General features: G+C 41.9%; 1 protein-coding gene across 1 annotated transcript in view; it reads left to right on the plus strand.

Moving 5' to 3' along the window:
- Positions 1 to 6,185: 6,185 nt before the first annotated feature.
- Positions 6,186 to 19,361, plus strand: part of GPR155 (G protein-coupled receptor 155) — a 41,900-nt gene continuing 28,724 nt past the window's right edge. The window contains exons 1-3 of the mRNA XM_081095629.1: positions 6,186 to 6,396; positions 9,162 to 9,241; positions 11,058 to 11,554. Of these exons, the coding sequence (XP_080951755.1) occupies positions 11,089 to 11,554 (466 nt within the window). The 5' untranslated portion in view covers positions 6,186 to 6,396; positions 9,162 to 9,241; positions 11,058 to 11,088. The remainder of the gene's footprint in view (positions 6,397 to 9,161; positions 9,242 to 11,057; positions 11,555 to 19,361) is intronic.

Raw genomic sequence — 19,361 nt, forward strand, 5'->3', positions numbered from 1 at the left:
CCCGGCCCCTCCCGCCACAGCACTCCGACCCCGGCCCCCAGTCCCGTCTGCCGGCAGCCCCGCTCCCACCACCGCCGCTCCCACGCACTGACAGCGCTGGCCCCATTCACACCCACTGGCAGCATGGAGCGATTGGGATCAGCACCAGCAGTGGGTGCAAGCAAGGCTGGTGCTGGCAGTAGGTGCAAGAAGCAGCTCTGGCATCAGCAGCAGATGAGAGCGGGGCAATCGCTGGCACCGGGTGCAAGAGGTGGCTGCTAGCCCCGATCGCCCCTCAAGAGCAGGGGGAGGTGGAGAAGCCCAAAGGGGTGAATGGGGCCAGCAGCCACCGCCCACACCCACTGACAGCACCGAGCAATCAGGGCTGGCACCGGGCGCTGGCAGCGGGTGCAAGCGGGGCCAGTGCCAGCAGCAGGTGCGAGTACCAGGCAGACCGTGGCATGCGGGAGCAAAGAATTTTCAGTAACCACCAGAGGCTCGCCCCAATGACAGTGACCGCTGCCCCGCCATGGTCTGGCACCCTTGCTCACCTGCTCCACCATCCCACTGTGGCCAATGCCCATCATGTTCTGCACTCTGCTGCCTGCTGCCGACGCCTGCCATGTTCCACGTGTGCCCTCTGGTGGTCAACGCATGTCAGAGAAACCAGTTGTTCAGTTGTTCCAACATTCGGTCTTTTTGCATATTAGGGTTTTATATATATAGACTAGAGGCCCAGTACACAAAAATTTGTGCACTTGGGGGGTCCCTCAGCCCGGCCTGTGCCCTCTCGCAGTCTGGGACCCCTCGGGGGATGTCCCCCCGGGGGATCGGGCCTAAGCTGGCTGTCAGACATCCCTCTGGCAGCCCCGGAGCCCTCAGGGGATGTCCATTTGCCAGCAGGGAGCAGGCCTAGCTGCAGTCTGGCATCCTTAGCGCTGCTGAGGAGGCGGGAGAGGCTCCCGCCACCACCGCTGTGCTGGCAGCCATCAGCCTGGCTCAGAGCTCCCCCTGTGGGAGCGCACTGACCACCAGGGGGCAACTCCTGCATTGAGTGTCTGCTCCCTAGTGGTCAGTGTGTGTCAAAGTGACTCATCATTCCTAGTCGTTCTGCTTTTAGGGTCAATTTGCATATTACCCTTTTATTATATAGGATAAAGGCCTGGTGCATGGGTGGGGGCTGGCTGGTTTGCCCCGAAGTGTCCCGGATCAGGGTGAGGGTCCCGCTGAGGTGTCTGGGCAGCCTGGGTGAGGGGCTGAGGGCCATTTTCAGGCTGTTCACACCCTCTTCAGGGTGAGGGTCCCCACTGGGGTTCCATGGCCAACCTAGGTGAGGGGCTGATGGCTGTTTGCGGGCTGGTCAAGCCTCTTGGCGACCGAAGCTCCCAGCCTCTCCTTTTTTTCTTTTCTTTTTTTTTTTTTCAGCAGGTATCTGGGATTTATTTTATCTTCTATAATTGAAACTTTGTAGCCTTGAGCGGAGCTCAGGGCCTGCCAGGGCGGGCAGGAAGCTTGGCTTCCTCCATTGCCAGGGTAAACCCAAGCCTCCTGCTCGCTCCAGCTCCATAGCAGCCGCCATCTTTGTGAGGGAGTGATGGTTAATTTGCATATTACTCTTTTATTAGATAAGATAGGACATGCATAGCCCTTGGACATGGGCAATAGGGTAGTGAAGACCTGGGGTGGGAGGGCAGGGGCATAGGGGCTGGGAGGAGGGGAATAAAGGAGGGGGGAATTTCTGTAATGCTATCAATAATAAAAAATATATTTTTAAAAATCTTGTTTAAACAATAAAGATAATTGATTGGCTCAATTAAATCTTAAAGTTATAGTTCTCAATTATACAACTAGCAGAAATCAGATTAACAATGAATGACACTTGAGTGCTTTCAATGGGAAGCAAAAGGGCCATATTAAAATAATAATAATGATTATAATAATAACAATAATAATACCACCACCAGTAACTGGGAATCCCTCTCATGATCAGATTGTAAAAACGGAAGAGATGCGTATGTTGTGTGCCGGGAGCCGGTCCATGCTTGCTGTTTCAAGGGATCTGGCATATATGGCATACTGTTCTTAATATGTTTGCTCACCTTCTTGGCACTATGTGTTTTAACCAAGGTCTCTGAGAAAGGTTGTTTCCCCAGGTAGGGATTTTCCCCTGAAGTTAGGGAGGGAATAAAACCTCTTAACTAAGTGCCAGGCAGGTAATTAATCACTTTAACTACGAACAATCATGCTTAAGCTACATAATCTTTACTCCCTGGAATGGAGATAAGAAACTCCCTAACCTTTGGAATAGAGATTGATAGGATTGAATCAACTGGTATAAATACAGATGCAACAAGACAGCAGAAGACAGAACTTAGAAGACAGAACCAAGAAGACAGACCCTAGAGACAGAAGAACTTCGCTGGAGAGAACATGGCAAAAGATCCTGGGCTGAACCTGACTACAGAAATTGGCAAGAGAACCTGACTAGAACCTGGTGACTGAACCTGGCTGGAGAACCTGAACAGAACCTGGCTGGAGAACCTAGTGAGGGAACATGGCTACAGAACCTGGCTGGAGAACCTAGCAAGAGAACATGGACACAGAACCTGGCTGGAGATCCTAAGCAGAACCTCTCTGGAGATCGAGACCAGAACTTGGCTGGAGATCCTGGCTAGAGATCCTGGCTAGGCTGCTGATCAACTGAACGCTGTCTCCGTGTCCTTCCTTCTTTGCCGACTCGGTCTACGCCTTTGGGAACCCCTGGACCTGCTGGGGTTGGACCCCGGCAGTTGTGTCCTCACACTATAAGTAAATGTTATGCTGAATGCAAAACACATAAAAGTGAGATAGCAAAATTTGGATAGCTTGCAGGTTAGAAATGATCCAGAGTGTTTTTTTCTTAAGGAAGACCCATAAGTCCTGACTGCCTCTCATTTACCTGCATTTCCCTTTTAAGAAAAATTCGGCCTTAACTTCCAACCAAGTTTACCATCTTGCCCATTCCCAATGCTCCACCATTTCAGCAAGAAAAACGCTGACACTAAGACTTCCTAGGAATGAGCCTTCTTAGCACATTATCCAACCAAGAGCTTGGTCATCAATGCATCTGAAGATGAACAAAAGGGGAAAGTGTGCACAACAAAGGGGCCACATACTGAACCTGACAAGCTCAGAGGAAGCCTGCATGGCTGACCTTACAAACTCAGAGACTGAAAGTAACCACATAGGATAGTCAGAGCATAAAAATTCCTAACTAAAAGCCAGTTATGGTGGTAGTCAAGTCCTAGGCCTGCAACTTTCTTAACAAAGGTCAATCTTTATCTTAACTGAGGCTGTCTAGTGTCTTTTTGCATCCAATATAACATACCTTTGAGATGTCAGAGTAATCTCTTTTTCCAGATGCCTCAAGGCACGACCATAGCACCAGAGCACAGAAGCCTTCATTATTACCTTGTTTCTCACATATCATCTATATGCTTTAAATGATAATTATTAACTAACCTATACCCACCAATGTAAAAGAAGGATGAGTTCCTCCAGGTTATTTTTTATCCAATCCCAGAGATTCCCCCCTTCCTGTTCTCCCACCCTCTTAACCTCCCACCAATGGATTTCATGTAACCCTCCTTAGTCCCTTCCTTTTATTCTAATGTGTAAAATAAGCTACAAAAACCTCTGGAGCATTTTCTCAACCTGTTGAGATTTTGCTTCCCAGCAATTGTCAATTTGACTCAAATAAACTCATAAAAGTTTTTTAAAAAATTGAGACCCCCAGCAGCAAGCTAACCTACCATTCAGAGCGTCTGTCCCCTGGTGATCAGTGCACATCATAGTGAGCAGTTGAGCGGCCTTAGCATATCATTAGCATATTATGCTTTGATTGGTTGAATGGATGACCAGACGACCAGACACTTAGCATATTAGGCATTTATTATATAGGAAGTTGCTAAAAGTCATGTGTATAAAAATCATGCCTATTGTGTGATGTTATTTTTCTTAGTCTTATATACATAGAAAAAATGACACATATAGTAAAATGTTATCAATAGGTGTTGATTTTTACTTCATTCCTTTCTAATTTATGTGAATAGAGGATGGAGCAAAAATAGATTTACAGTTGTGAGTACATCAGAGTTTATTCTTGTAATATTTTTTAATTATTGTATTATTGTGCATATGAATAACTGTAAACCTACTTTTGGCCCATCCTGTATTTTATAATTATTTATTACATTCATAATTATTTTTTAAAAATTAGATAATGAAACTGTGAATATGTTAAGTATTAGCCCCAGTTTAGTGACAGGGCCCAGCAAAAGTGACTTCATTTTTGGCCTGTGATTTTCTTTTTAACAATTGGAAACAAAGGTGACGTGAGGAGAGCAGGCGCAGAATACATAACTTTTCTATAGTTTCAGTTTCTGACCATTTTTTTCCTGCTTAGTTTTCAGATCCTTTTATAACAGACAGACAAGAGCAGAGCAAGGACCAGATATAGGTCACCAGTTTGAAAAGCCCTGGGTGCCTCCCTAGGGTGACCTTTCCTCCCCTAGCATATACTGGTCATGCAGTTTGGACCCCCTGACCTTTCATCCCTAGAGATAACATCTAGGCTTCAGTTGTATTTCAGCTCCAGGCCAGAACAGCCACAAAACCAGACAAGCAATGCCATGGTTGACCTCAGGGCCAGCTGCATTGAATCATGACCCTCTGCCCTGGTGCCAGCCAATCTATCAATAGGAACCACAACCCTGAAAGGACATACCTGGAAAACTGCTGAATATTCTACTGAAATCTTCCCCTGGGACCTCCCCAAAAACGTCAGCCTTAAAACCCTTAGGATGGACCCAGTTGCTCTCCCTTCCCGGAGCACCCCATGCCTCTCCGGTTCCCCCAGGCACTTACCATTACCTTCCTCACTCCCAAGCTCCAAGGGCCCTTCCTCTGCCTCTATTACTTGTTTCCTAAGCCCATTTCTTCTAGGAATTACTTCTCCCACCTCTGTGATTTTATAAATAAATGATCTCTTATGGTTTCAGTCTTGGCTCTGAATTCTTTCCTTGCCAGACTCAAGCAAGAGGTTGCTGAACCCAGGTTTGGTCAGATGCCACAGGTCTAGCACCTGGTGCCCTTCCCACTGCCCACACTTTAACCGACACTTAGGTTACTGTAATTTTTCAAGTTACATTCTTGTATCTTTACACTAAAACCACCAGGATGATAGGAAGACATTGAAGTTGCAAGACAAGAGAGTTAAAGATGCAAAGCAAACTAGAGGCTTTACAAAGCACAGACGCTTGGGGAGATATTAAGTGGGATCAGGTTATAAGCATTTTTAAGTTTGAAATAGTTTTCCTTCCAAAGGACTAATTCAAATACAGGATTCCTTCTGGTTTCAAAACGGAGTTCTAAGTCTTCACCTAACATTATGGATAAGTTCTTGGAACTGCAAGGAAACAGCATATAACGAAACCAATTTTACCATAGGCAAATTAATATACACAAGATTAAATTCTTGGAATTTCATCAACGTTATAACAAACTACGTGAAAGAAAAGGTGCTATTGGAGGATCTACCGTATTCGGGACCCCTTCATTTCAAGAAGCTCTGTAAGTTTTCCACCAATACACAACCATTTTCCTCTTGGGAGACCAAGGGGATATGCAGGTAGTTCCCCTCAAAATATAAACACAGGCAGACAGGGACCGGGAGCTCATTCTAAATTAAGCACCGTGCTAAAGCTTCACAGACATTTAAATCTGAGTTAGCCAAATCAAGGTCACGCTGCCTTGGGAAAGAGGAAGGAGGGATTCTGAAGCAGGTCTGATTCTTATTTAAATCCTCGCGCTTAAACTCTGTGCCATAAACATGACTAGGTTAACAAAAAGAGGAATTGGCGGATCACACGAAGACGCTGGGGTTAGAGGGAAAGACTAAAGGCCTCTGAAGCTGAGTTTAGGAAAACACGACACGAGGATTACCCACTGCGGCTGCCATCTTGCGGGAGCCGGGCGGCCGGAAGTCCCGCCTCCTGAGTCCAGTGACTGGGCCGCTCGCTGTGGGCGGGGCCGAGCACCCAGAGTCTCAGCGTCCAGGAGGCGGGGGCGGAGCATGAGGGTGGGCCCGGAGGCTGGGAGGCTGGGAGGCTCGCGGCGAAGGGCGGGGCCAGAAAGCGGGGCGGGGCCTGGAGGGGGCGGGGCCTGGAGGCGAGGCGGGGCCGCCCGGGAGGAGCTGACCGGGCCACCGCTTCTCTGTACCTCACTTTCGTGGAACGTGACTGAGCTCTTGCAGCCGGCAGCCCGCAGCTCTCTGCGAGGGGCGCTGTGCGTAGGAGATGACGGTGATTTCCTCCCTGCCTGGCCCCCGCGAGCACCGACTCCCTTCTCCTCGCGGCCCCGGGGCTGCAGACGTAGCAGGTGAGATGGGCCCCCGGTGCCCCCGCCCCCTGGATCTGAGCAGGTGGGCAGCGCCCAGCCCTCGGCTCCCAGGCCCGAAGCCCACTGCCTGTGCCCGCCCGCCTCTGCCCCGCAACCCCCGCCTTCAGGACGTGGGGGGCCACCGGGAAGGCTTACGTAGGGGCAGGGGCAGCTTGCTTGTACCTTCTGGGGACAGGATTGCCATTCCCTTAGTTCGAGGGGCACCTCGTTCCACCCTGTCATTCTCGGGCTCTTCCCTTTATCCCAAGGGGCGTCCTCGGTATCTGCCCTCCTGGGACCTTCTGCCCATGCACTTGGAGAGTTGCCCCAAATTTCCTCCCCTACCCCCTTTCAGAGCATGTCAGTGACTCTGACGTGGTGACGCCCATGCCCGGGGGAGCCTGAAGGACCAGCTGGCCATCCCAGCCGCAGACCCCTCGCTGCCTGCCCACTTCTGCTGCTGCTGCCGGGCATTGGGTGGCAGCTGCTCTCGGCGGCCTGTGCGGTTAGCGGCTCTCCACACCCTTCTCTTGGAGGGCCAAAGTCTACAAGGAAGAGCCTCGCACAGGGCTCCCCACGCTGGGTCCTGGGCAAGGACATTTGGTTCCCCACAAGCAGTGGGCGTGGGTGGATGGTGTGGCTGTTGCTGTTGGAGGGTGCTTGAATAGTACCACCCTCTTACGCTGTTCCCTGGGAACAAGGGGAAACGGACAGCCTGGGGGTTTAAAGCTTTCTCTTTGAATTTAATCAGGAAACCCTCTTCCCGATTTTTACTTCATAGCAATTAAAATGTCAGTGGTTCTGGTGTTATCTAAACAAAATACCAGTGGGCTGCAGCCTGAAGTGGTTTGTATATAGCATGTGTCCACCGCTGCCCCTTTTACTGACAGGTCAGTGTGTTTGTGACACAGTGAGCTTTGTTTTAATGAGATGAAAAAACTGGATGTAACTTTTTAAAGAAACTCCCATTACTGTGGTTCCTGTTTATTTTAAAAGAATGCTTTGGATAGCACATTTTCCTCCCCAAGGGAATGGGTGGGGGGAATTTAAATAAGATAAAAACTTTATAAGTCCTTTTTAGTTATTTTGATTCCCCCTCAACTAGCAGGTATTCCCTTTATAATGTTGAGGAACATTAAAAGAAACCTCATGGAAAAGGGGAAAATTACTTTTCAGTTTTTCTCTTAATTTTCAACTAACTGAAAGTTAAACCTGGACGTTACTACAACTATTCGACCATCACCTTGAGAAAAATGAAGAGCTCTCCCTTCCCTGCTAACAACTATTTAAGATCAAACTATATTAAATTGAACTCCTCTTAACTGTTTGGTATAAAATAAAAACGGATAAACTTATGACCCACCCTGTCCCTCTATTTTAGTTGAAGGATCTTTAATACCAAATATTGTTTGAAGAACTGACATAGGGCAATACAATGTATTTAATTTGTATTCTTCTTATAATAATTAGGACTACAGCTCCTAATAGCAATTGCTACCATTTTAAAAAATGTATTGGCACTATTACAGATGTCCTCCGTCCCCCTACCCCCTGACCCACCTTCACCCAGCCCCTCTCCCCCTCCCCTGGCCTTCACCACACTGTTGTCTGTCTCCATGGGCTATGCATATGTGTTCTTTGGCTAATCTCCACCTTCTTTCATACAACCCCTCTCCCCCATTTCCTTTACCTCTAAACTCTGTCAGTCTGTTCCACGTATCCATGCCCCTGTTTCTATTTTGTTCGTTAGGTTATTTTGTTCATTAGATTCCACATATAAGTGAGATTATATGGTATTTATCTTTCTCTGTCTGGTTTATTTCACTGAACATAATAATCTCCAGGTCCATCCATGCTGTTGCAAAAGGTAAGAAAGAGTTCCTTCTTTTTTATAGCCGCATAGTAATCCACTGTGTAAATGTACCACAATATTTTTACCCACTTCTCTACTGATGGGCACTTGGACTGGTTTCAAATATTGGCTATTGTAAATAACACTGCTATGAACATAGGGGTGTGTATATTCTTTCTGATTGGTGTTTCAGGATTCTTAGGATATATTCCCAGGAGTGGGATCCCTGGGTCAAAGATACCATTTCTTGAAGGCCTACTTTGTGATAAACTATAAGCTTAGTATAAAATCTCCAATCCTCACAATATCCTTCTAAGGAGATTTTTACTCTAATTTTATAGTTAAAGAAGCTAAGCTTCTGAGAGGCTAGGTAACTTGACCAAAAATTTGATAAGAGATAAGGCCCAAAATTGGGTTCATGTCTTTTTGACTCTTTTCACTGAACAACTACTAGTTTAGTTAAAACTATTGGTTTAAGAACTATTGGAATGCATTGATAATGTGAGTGTGGTACAAATAAGGGGTAGTGAGCCGTATCAGTTATTAATACTTCAGGCAAAGAAATACATGTAGAGAACTTTGAAAAAAATAACAGAAGCCCTCGCCGGTTTGGCTCAGTGGATAGAGCTTTGGCCTGCGGGCTGAAGCATCCCAGGTTCGATTCCGGTCAAGGGCACATGCCCTGGTTGTGGGCTCGATCCCCAGTAGGGGGCGTGCAGGAGGCAGCCGATCAATGATTCTCTCTCATCATTGATGTTTCTATCTCTCTCTCTCCCTTTCCCTTCCTCTCTGAAATGAATAAAACTATATTTTAAAAAAATAACAGAAAACTGGTCTACTTTATCACCTTATTCTTTAGCACTGACTTTTAATGGCTCCAAATGTTTAACACCTTTGTTTAATTGTTTACCAGCTCCTACTTCAACTATGAGTACCTGTACCAACCAGTAGCTTTCCCAGGATATAATTGGACGCTGACTTGCTAAACTTCAGGTATGTGAATATTGTAGATTTTGTGTATGGTGACCACTCCTGTCTAATCCCGGTAGGAAAATACTTGTCCTGATCCAGATTAAATGTAAGTTTTTAAATGGTTCTGTTTATACCAGGGTAGCACAGAGAAAATTATCTTGTTCACACCCCTGAGTATCAGTTATTGCTGGTCTCTGGCCTGCCACCAGGGTCTTTTTAATGTGATGTAGATGTTTGAGGACTTAATCTGGGCATTGCACATTTCGGGAATGAGCTTTTCTACTTTCTACCTTATATAAGGTAACTTTAGATGATTAACCGGAATAATTACTTATAAATTGGCAGTTGCTGCCATGTTAACTTCAGGTTACTAATAAGAGCTGATTAGTTGCAGTTGTCTAAACTTCACGCTCATGTGTCCCTGGCAGCAAGAGGGGAATCTGATTATAATATTAGCATTCCTTGCTTTAGCATTTTTTTTAACATCTTTAGGATATTTTACAACACATTTGTGTTCTTTAACATTTAATGAACAGCTTTAGAACATTTTAGAACACATTGTGTGGTCTTGGGCCTGTTACTGTAGTGAAAAAGTTAGAATACTTTATCATCAAAAAAAAAAGAGAGAGAGATTTCTGTCTATGAACTAGATAGTTCCTAAAAGAGAACATTGATTCACTAAAAAATGAAGTAAATATACACATATGGAGTCTCCTGTGTGCCATGCACTATTTTAGGTGGTAGGAACATAACAGTAAGTAGAAACATGCACAGACTCTGTTTCTGTGGCACTTAAAGTCTACTAAAAGAGGTAGACATAAAACAAATAGCCACTCTAATGCATAGTATAATTATAAAATGAGAAAAGTGGCCAAACCTAAGGAACATGATTATATTTGAGAAAGAATCGTGGCCTGGCTGTGGGGTTAGAGAAGCCTTACCTGATGGAAGCAACTCCTGGACTATGTGATTTAGAGGATGAGTAGGCATTAGTATGTAGGGAGTGGTGGGTGGGTAGAGAAGAGAACATTTCAGAGTTAACTGCATGTGCAAAGTCCATGTAGCACAAAGGGACTGGGACATTCAAGAAGGCCAATGTGTGGCTGGTATAAAAGGAACTAAGAGTAGGTTGGTGGAATGCCATCATTTTTTGTTTCATTATCTCTCTTAATATGCTACCAAAATTATATTTAACTTTTGTTAAGGGATTACTTTGTTCCAGATGTGATTGTAAGGACTTTACTTAAATCATCTCAAGTTCCTATTAGGTGGGTACTATTATACAGATGATGAAAGTGATACCTACAATATGTTACTGGTTCAAAGTTGATAAGGGATACTCTACTATACCCTTCGTCCTATCTTATAGTCAAGTATGGCCACAGGCTGGAAAGGCCCCTTCTGTCTAGTGTGTCTCCTTGACGTAACCCTGAGAATTTCTGAAATTTCTGGAGAAGTTGAATGCAGGTGAATATTCAGCAGAGACTCTGTGAGCTCCATGCTCTTAATCAGTAGGTGGAGCTCAAGGGTGGACCACTGGAAAGGACCCCGGGGCACCACTGCAGCTGTATTACTCAGCTCTGATATTGAATGTAGGACAGCAACATAAATATTTTGCACTGACCCACCTTTGAAAGTAAAGAGGTTACTGTTAGTGAGGAAACACTCCTCCCACCCCTGCCGCCCTCTTATTGCTTGCATTTTCCTCTGATGGTAATTTAAGAAAAGTATGTGTTATTTATTTGGCCATTCAATAAGTCTAGCTTTGCCAATGTATCCTTTCAATTAGAATTCTTCCTACTGATTGTCACACTGAGCCTTTCTTCCTTCTTTCCAGAGATCTGGTTGGAGTTGGAGGGTGAAAGAAAATGAGTTCTTTTTCTGATTTACCTGCCAAGAACTTAACCATTGCAGTCAATATGACCACGACTTTGTCCTCAACAGTAATGCATGGATTTAATTCCACTAATGACTCATCTTCGATGTCAATAACAAGGCTTTTTCCAGCCTTACTAGAATGCTTTGGTATAGTCTTTTGTGGTTATATAGCAGGAAGGACCAATGTCATAACATCAACACAGGCCAAAGGACTGGGAAATTTTGTCTCCAGATTTGCACTTCCAGCTTTGTTATTCAAAAACATGGTTGTACTTAATTTTTCCAATGTGGATTGGTCTTTCCTATATAGCATCTTAATTGCCAAAGCTTCTGTATTTTTCACTGTATGTGTATTAACCTTATTAGTTGCCAGTCCTAATAGTCGATTTAGCAAAGCTGGACTGTTCCCTATTTTTGCTACACAAAGTAATGACTTTGCATTGGGATATCCTATAGGTAAGTTATTTTATATTTTTCAAGTTTCTAAAAAATTCAAGTGTTTTAGAAGGTACCAGGATGTAAGCCTTTTAATTTATCTAAGCATTTGTTAGTGATACTCTTATATCTAAGAAATATTTTGTACTTTTTTCTTAGCTCTATCTTAAATTAGGATGAATTATATTTTTCCTTAACTTCAGAATTTGAGTTCTTGAAAGGCCTACCTAAAACAAATGGTCATGTCCAAATAAACTTTGTGAATTTTCTTTCTAATAGTATTCTTTTTCTTCTCAATAATCATATATGAAAGAAGTATAATTTCAAGAAGAGATCAGATTCTGATTTAAATTATGTAAAAGAGATAGGTATATGTCTGTATAAAAAGTCATTACTAAATGTTAGCAGTGGAATTTTATGAGTGACTTTTTTCATCCCCTTATTTTTCTTACCATCTAGAATATATATTATTTTACATTAAAGCTCATTTTTTAGTTGTTCTTCAAAATGTCAATGTACTTTAGTTGAAGTTAATTTTTTGTTTAAGAACAAAAACAGTGAGGGCTTTTTCACCTTTCCAACTTTTCCTTCTTCATCTTTCCAATTCTTTAAGCAATCTAATTTTATGTTTCTATGTGTGTATGTTTTCCTGATGAAACAATAAACATACCAGTTTGGGATGTTGAGATATCTTGAAACATCTTTTTTTTCCCCGGAACACTCTGCCATTAAGAAAATAAACATTTTGCCCTAGCTGTTTTGGCTCAGTGGATAGAGCATCGGCCTGCGGACTGAAGGGTCCCGGGTTCATTCCCGTCAAGGGCACATGCTCAATCCCCAATAGGGTGCGTGCAGGAGGCAGCCAATCAATGATTCTCTCATCATTGGTGTTTCTATCTCTCTCTACCTCCCCCTTCCTCTCTGAAATCAATAAAAATACATTTAAAATAAAGTGCAAAACTGCCATTAAAAAAAAAGAAAATGTACATTTAGTAACTACTTACTTATATTTTTATTTTTAACTTAAAGTTTATGTTGTGCTTTGATCATGTATTATAAAGTGAGGACCTGAATATTACAGATCTAGTCATTCATTCATTTGCTCATCGATAGGGACCTGTTATGTACTAGTGACTGTGCTAGCTGCTAGAATACACCTGTGAGCAACATTCTTGTACATTTTAATGGAAAATTAAAATTAAAATTAAAATAATGACAAGGGCCATAAAAATAAGTAAAATAGTATTATAGAGGGATAGGAATTAGAAGGTGCTACTTGAGGTAGAGGATCAGTAAAGGCCTTTCTGATGATGTAGCTTCTGAACAGAGACTATAAAAAACTTAACAAAATGGACAATTGAAATCTACCATTAACTTTCAGATTTCTTATCGTGCAGTTTTAACCGGCCCCCACCCCCCAGATTATCTCATTACTGGCACCAAGAGGATTTTGGTGGACTATACTTCTCATCTTTCTCCTCCTTTGACCCTCCTCCATCTCTTTTACTAGAAACAGAGGTATACCTTAAAATTAAATAACCATGAGTAAAGCAGGAGGTTTATGAGAGAGGAAAAACTAGGCTCTTATATAACTGAGCTGTAAATAGTCAGAAACTAGGTAGGTGTTCCTTTAAGGTTATTGAAATTTAAAATTAAGAATGAACCAAGCATTAAAATAAAGACTTTAGAAATAAAAGCAAGAAGTTAATGTGTTTATCTGTCTCTTCAGAGCTGCATTAATAATGTAAATTTGTCAAGTATTTATGGTATAAGGGCCTGAGCAGTGGCTCAGTACAATAGTGTTAAATATTTAATAAATGTTGCAGTATTTTAATTTAGACATAAACTGTAAGTATATAGTTTCATGTTCTCGTAGATTAGTGAGCCCATAACTAAATAGAACTAACATTTGTAACTCTATAGTTGATAGAGTTCTTTCTTATTTACTTACCTCATTTGAGGTGGGGCAGATATCATTATCCTCATTTTTAAGTAAGGAGACAGGCTTACAGAGATTTATTTGCCTTGTCCCAGGTCAGATAGCTTACAGGTGCCTGAGACCCACACCTAGGTCTTCTGGTTCTAAACCCTGGACATTCTCTATGCCACACAGTTGTATAACATGCCCATTTAACCTTCAGAAGACCCAACTAGCCCTTGTAATACATTACTTTCACAGAGAATCAACATTTTATTATCTTTGCATTAATCTAAAAATATTTCACGAAATGAATAGTAGTGGAAAAGACCTATTAAATTAAGTCTGTTTATTTTCATATCGAGGCAGACTCTTCAACTAAAAACTGTAGTCATCCATATTCATCACTACTTTTCCTATGTCCCACATTAAATCAGTGAATCTGGTAACAATCATGTTCCCAGCAGCATGAGAACTCAGTTTCCCCAATGATTATGGTTATAGATTTTGAGTTGTAGTACTTGTGTGTTTTTTCAGCATTTTAAATCACAAATAACATAAGAGCTTTTGTAATATTAGATGGTAAACAATACCTTTACCAGAATCCAATAGTATAGTCAGGAGTGCTTTTTCGTATATCTGCAGATTGGAAGGTGTGGTACAGAACTGCAGGGCCGTGTATCTGCTCCAGTGAGGCGATTTACTATTGCTGTCCATGCCCATCTGCCTTCTGGCCTCGTTCACTGTGAACAGAAATGATTGTGTCTCTAGAGCAGTGGTTCTCAACCTTCTGGCCCTTTAAATACAGTTTCTCATGTTGTGACCCAACCATAACATTATTTTCGTTGCTACTTCATAATTGTAATGTTGCTACTGTTATGGATAGTCATGTAAATATCTGATATGCAGGATGGTCTTAGGTAACCCCTGTGAAAGGGTCGTTCGACTGCCAAAGGGGTCGCGACCCACAGGTTGAGAACTGCTGCTCTAGAGAGAAGACCTTTTCAGTTTATGTGGCCTCTCCCAGGAATTTCCACTCTCTTGTTCACAGGTAAACATCATAGCTTATAAGACATACCCTTTTTAAGACTGCATTTGTTTCATAACATCAATCCAGTTTACAGGTGACTCAGGAGAAGGCAGATAATGAATAAAGGAAAAGGACAGTCATGCTTCCTTTTTCTCTATACTATGACAGTTATAACAGTCTATGAAACTAAATCAAAATGATTTATCTATACTCAGGTGACAGAAAACTACACACAGAAGCTGTCCGTTTCTTAAGAACAATTCCTTTTTTTTCCCAACTGATCTTAGAGAGAGGAAGGGAGAGAAACATCAGTGTAAGCGACAAACATGGGTCCTACAAATGAACCCACAATCTGGGTTTCCCTGACCGGGAATTGGACCCACCACCTTTTGGTGTACGGGACAATGCTCCAACCAATTGAGCCAGACTGGCCAGGGCTTAAAAACAATTCTTCTCAAAGGTACTTAAAGAAATATGAGTGTGCCCTGGCTGGCTTGGCTCAGTGGATACAGCGTCAGCCTGCGGACTGAAGGGTCCCGGGTTCGATTCCAGCCAAGGGCACATGCCTGGGTTTCAGGCTCGATCCCCAGTAGGGGGTGTGCAGGAGGCAGCCGATCAATGATTCTCTCTCATCATTGATGTTTCTCTCTCTCTCCTCCCTTCCTCTCTGAAATCAATAAAGAAATATATATTTAAAAAATGTGAAAACTCCATTTAAAAAAAAAGAAAGAAATATGAGTGTGAAAGGAAACCAAGGTGAAATGTTGATTTCAGCACATCAGAATGGTTTCTTGCCTTGGTCATTAAAAGATACTAATAGGGCATAGTTAAATCCTGTAATTTATTCCTTTAACAATTCCGATAGATAAGTATCCTGGCTAATCATAATTATGCTCTAGTGTTTGAGCTGTAAACAAAAAGAAAATGAAGCATTTAACTATATGCCATTAAATAATAGAATGATCTTATCTGGGTCTTTGTGGTATTTGCTAGGGCTTGAAAATCTGCCAGAATTAAAATAGGAGCCACAGTGGGTGGTTAAATTTATCTCTTAGTTCTTCAAAGCTATGTAATAATTCCTCATAGTGGGTTTCTCCTCACCCCCAAGAGCCTTATTTCTAATTAATAATTAGAGCTTAATAGTTGATATAATGATTATAAATCTAATTTGTTAGTAAGGGTTGCTGCTTTCATATATATTTTTTTCAGATTTGAAAAATCATCTTCAGATTGGTAGCAAAAGAATTGCACTAATTTATAAAGACATAATGTTAAGTAATTATGCAAATGAATGGCAGAAGTGGACTGAAATTTCCCGTGTTTAACCATAATCTTTTAGTAATTTAGCAAGTATTTATTTATTCCCAATTTTTTGCTGTCCCGCTAGACCAGTGATGGTGAACCTTTTGAGCTCGGCGTGTCAGCATTTGGAAAAACCCTAACTTACCTCTGGTGCCGTGTCACATATAGAAATTTTTTGATATTTGCAACCATAGTAAAACAAAGACTTATATTTTTGATATTTATTTTATATATTTAAGTGCCATTTAACAAAGAAAAATCAACCAAAAAAATGAGTTCACGTGTCACCTCTGACATGCATGTCATAGGTTCGCCATTACTGCGCTAGACTATACTTTTGCCTTCAAATACCTGTCCAACTAACTGGAAATACCCCAATAATAACCTGTTTTATAAATATTCAGAATATGAAAAGGGAAGAAAATTTGGTTATAAAAAGAAAACAGGTTAATGAACAATTAGATATAAATTATTGTGTGTTAAAAAAATACATTTCTACTCTGAAACCTTTGATATCCATTGATGTGTTAATTCCACTCAGCAGCTATTTTCAGGTTTTCTCAGTACTGTCCTGGGACCTGGGGGCTATAGGAACTTAGAATGAGTTGAGGTGGCACTAATATGACACAGTTACCAGAGTCACCCAGAGAAGAAGATATCTATGAGACAGATTGCAGACTTGGTGGAAGAAGCAGCACCTGAGACAGGCCTGAAACAGTAGGCAAGAGTTAGATGAGAAACAAGAGATTTCAAGAAGTTGGGGGATGACGGTCAGCATGTAGAACTAGTCATAAACCTGGCATTTGTCTGGTGTAACTATGATATTAAACTGGCTGATGGAGGCTTTGCACTAAGGAATAGCTAAGCATTCCCAGAGAGATGAGCTGGCAAATAAGGGGCCAGTTGAGGAGACTGGACTGTGAATGTCAAAAGAAAGGTTTTATAGCTGTTCTTGTGGGCAGTGAGAGTTATGGGAAAAATCTTATTTTTTGAAAGTCAAGATTTAGATCAGTGGTTCTCAACCTTCTGGCCCTTTAAATATAGTTCCTCATGTTGTGACCCAACCATAAAATTATTTTCGTTGCTACTTCATAACTGTAATGTTGCTACTGTTATGAATTGTAATGTAAATATCTGATATGCAGGATGGTCTTAGGCGACCCCTGTGAAAGGGTCGTTCAACCGCTAAAGGGGTCTCGACCCACAGGTTGAGAACCGCTGATTTAGATGATATTGTCAGCAGTGAATAAAATGGATGAAGGGGTGGCCAAGAAAAATCAAAAGGATATTGGTTGGAAACACATTAAGTAACCCAGTTTTGACATTTTTGACCAATGGTATCAAAATATGAAAAAGAAGAAAGTACTTGGTGATTGGCTAGCCATAAATAATAGATGGTTGCTCAAATTTGTTTTGCTCTTTAAAACAATTTAAAGTCTATTATATGATGGTGATTAAATGCTAGTGTGCCAGGAAAGTAAATTCTGGAAAAAGGCATTAATTTAAGGGACTTTGTAGGCTGTAAGTTGTCAAAGTTTATGTATTTTATCTTGGCCATTTGGGAAAATTCTTATGCTCAGATTGAGAACACAAGGCTTTTCCAAAATATATTTTCCATTTTTAAAATTGAGTGGTGGGCAGGTATGGATGCCTTTCTCTTAGAATATCTAATTAGAAAAAGTTAGCCCTAACCGGTTTGGCTTAGTGGATAGAGCGTCGGCCTGCGGACTGAAAGGTTCCAGGTTCGATTCCGGTCAAGGGCATATACCTTGGTTGCGGGCACATCCCCAGTAGGAGTTGTGCCGGAGGCAGCTGATAGATGTTTCTCTCTAATCGATGTTTCTAACTCTCTATCCCTCTCCCTTCCTCTCTGTAAAAAATCAATAAAATATATTTTTTTAAAAAAGAAAAAGTTAGCTACCTATAAATAGTTATTAAAAGTGCTGCTTTTTTTTTTTAATCCTCACCTGAGGATGGTTTTTTAAAAGTTGATTTTAGAGGGAGGGGAGGGGAGGATAGGAGAGGGAGGGAGGGAGAGAGAGAGAGAGAGAGAGAGAGAGAGAGATGGATGAGAGAGAAACATCATTTGTTGCCTCCCGTATGCACCCCGACTGGGCACTGAACACACAACCTAGATATGTGCCCTGACTGGGATTGAACCTGAATCCTTTTGGTGAACCATATAGCACTCCTACCAACTGAGCCACCCTGCCGGGAGCAAGTGCTGCATTTCTTCCTTAAAAGATAAAACCTTATGAAACATGAAAGAAAACCACTAAGAATTGTCGAGCTAGTCCATCTGGTTTGAAAATTGGAAAGAATTTGTGAAATTTTATGTAATCAAATATGTTTTGTTTAACCACTGCTTCATTTCAGAGATATTATAGACCTCTGTATGTGCTTAACTAAAGGAAGGGAATTGAATCTTATAAAACGTCGTCTTTAGCTAATGAGAACAGGTGAACTTCTACAGGTTATATAAACTAGTTGCATAACTTTAATGGAACATGTGCATGACATTAACTGAACCTAAGTATCCTGAGTAAGTAAACTAATATATTTTCCTACCAGTGTCACTTTATCTTAATGTAAATTGAGAAAGCTAATCTTTTACATTTTTTCACATGATTGCCTTTCTCCTGGTGAGTGATTGTGGCTGTTCTTTTATCTTTCTTAACCTCAAATCATTTAGGCATCAGCCTTTATATAATAGTTTGAATAATTTCAGAACTCATTGCCAAAAATGTGCCTAGAGACCAGGTTGCTTACTTCAAGGCTCTAAGTTGCCCTGATCAACCCATGACCAGGTCACCAACCCCCACTTCTACCAAGAAACTGCGAAAAGTCTGATCCAACCCACGTCTACTTCTAAGGAGACTTAACTTATGCAGTGGTTACGTTCATGTACAGTCAAATCCTTGAAAAATCCCTTAAATCACCTACAAAATATAGCACACATATTTTGTATATATTGTACCATTTCTCCTAAGTCTAACACGGCCTGATTTTTTTTTCTCTAGCATTGTTGTTCTTCAGTGAACAGCAAGTGAAGTAATTCATTTGCATTTGGGGACCTGCTTTGTGAAAAAAACCCAAAAAACTTTTGTCTTCCTTAGAGAGTAGTTGAATTTGTGTTAAATGTGCATTACATGACTCCACTGTATACCCCTCCCAAACATTTCTTATCCACCTTTCCATCCCTAATTCTTCAGCATCTTCACTGGTCTTCCCTAAAGCCATGCATTCCCTTTCATTCCTCTCAAATGGAGGCTGCCCATTTTGTCATCGCCTGCATACTACATGAGCAATGGTAGATAGGGCTGACATCCTCATAGCCACCTTCTACCACTGTGAGGCCATTATTATTTGCTCTTTTGTAAAAATTGCCTCTTTGAGGTTCATGCTCAGCCTCATTGCTGTCGTCTGCTGATCTCATTCTAGTCACTCCTTCTCATTCATTGAAGACTTGAATATCTGGCTGTTATCTTCTCTGCCCCACGTTTTGCCATTATCTTGTTTGACTTGGCATCCATGTGAACTACCCATCAATTTCTCTGTCCCCTTGACCTCCTCATCTC

The sequence above is a fragment of the Myotis nattereri genome, assembly GCF_964212035.1.
Source record: "Myotis nattereri genome assembly, chromosome: 7".
NCBI classification, from domain to species: Eukaryota; Metazoa; Chordata; class Mammalia; order Chiroptera; family Vespertilionidae; genus Myotis; species Myotis nattereri.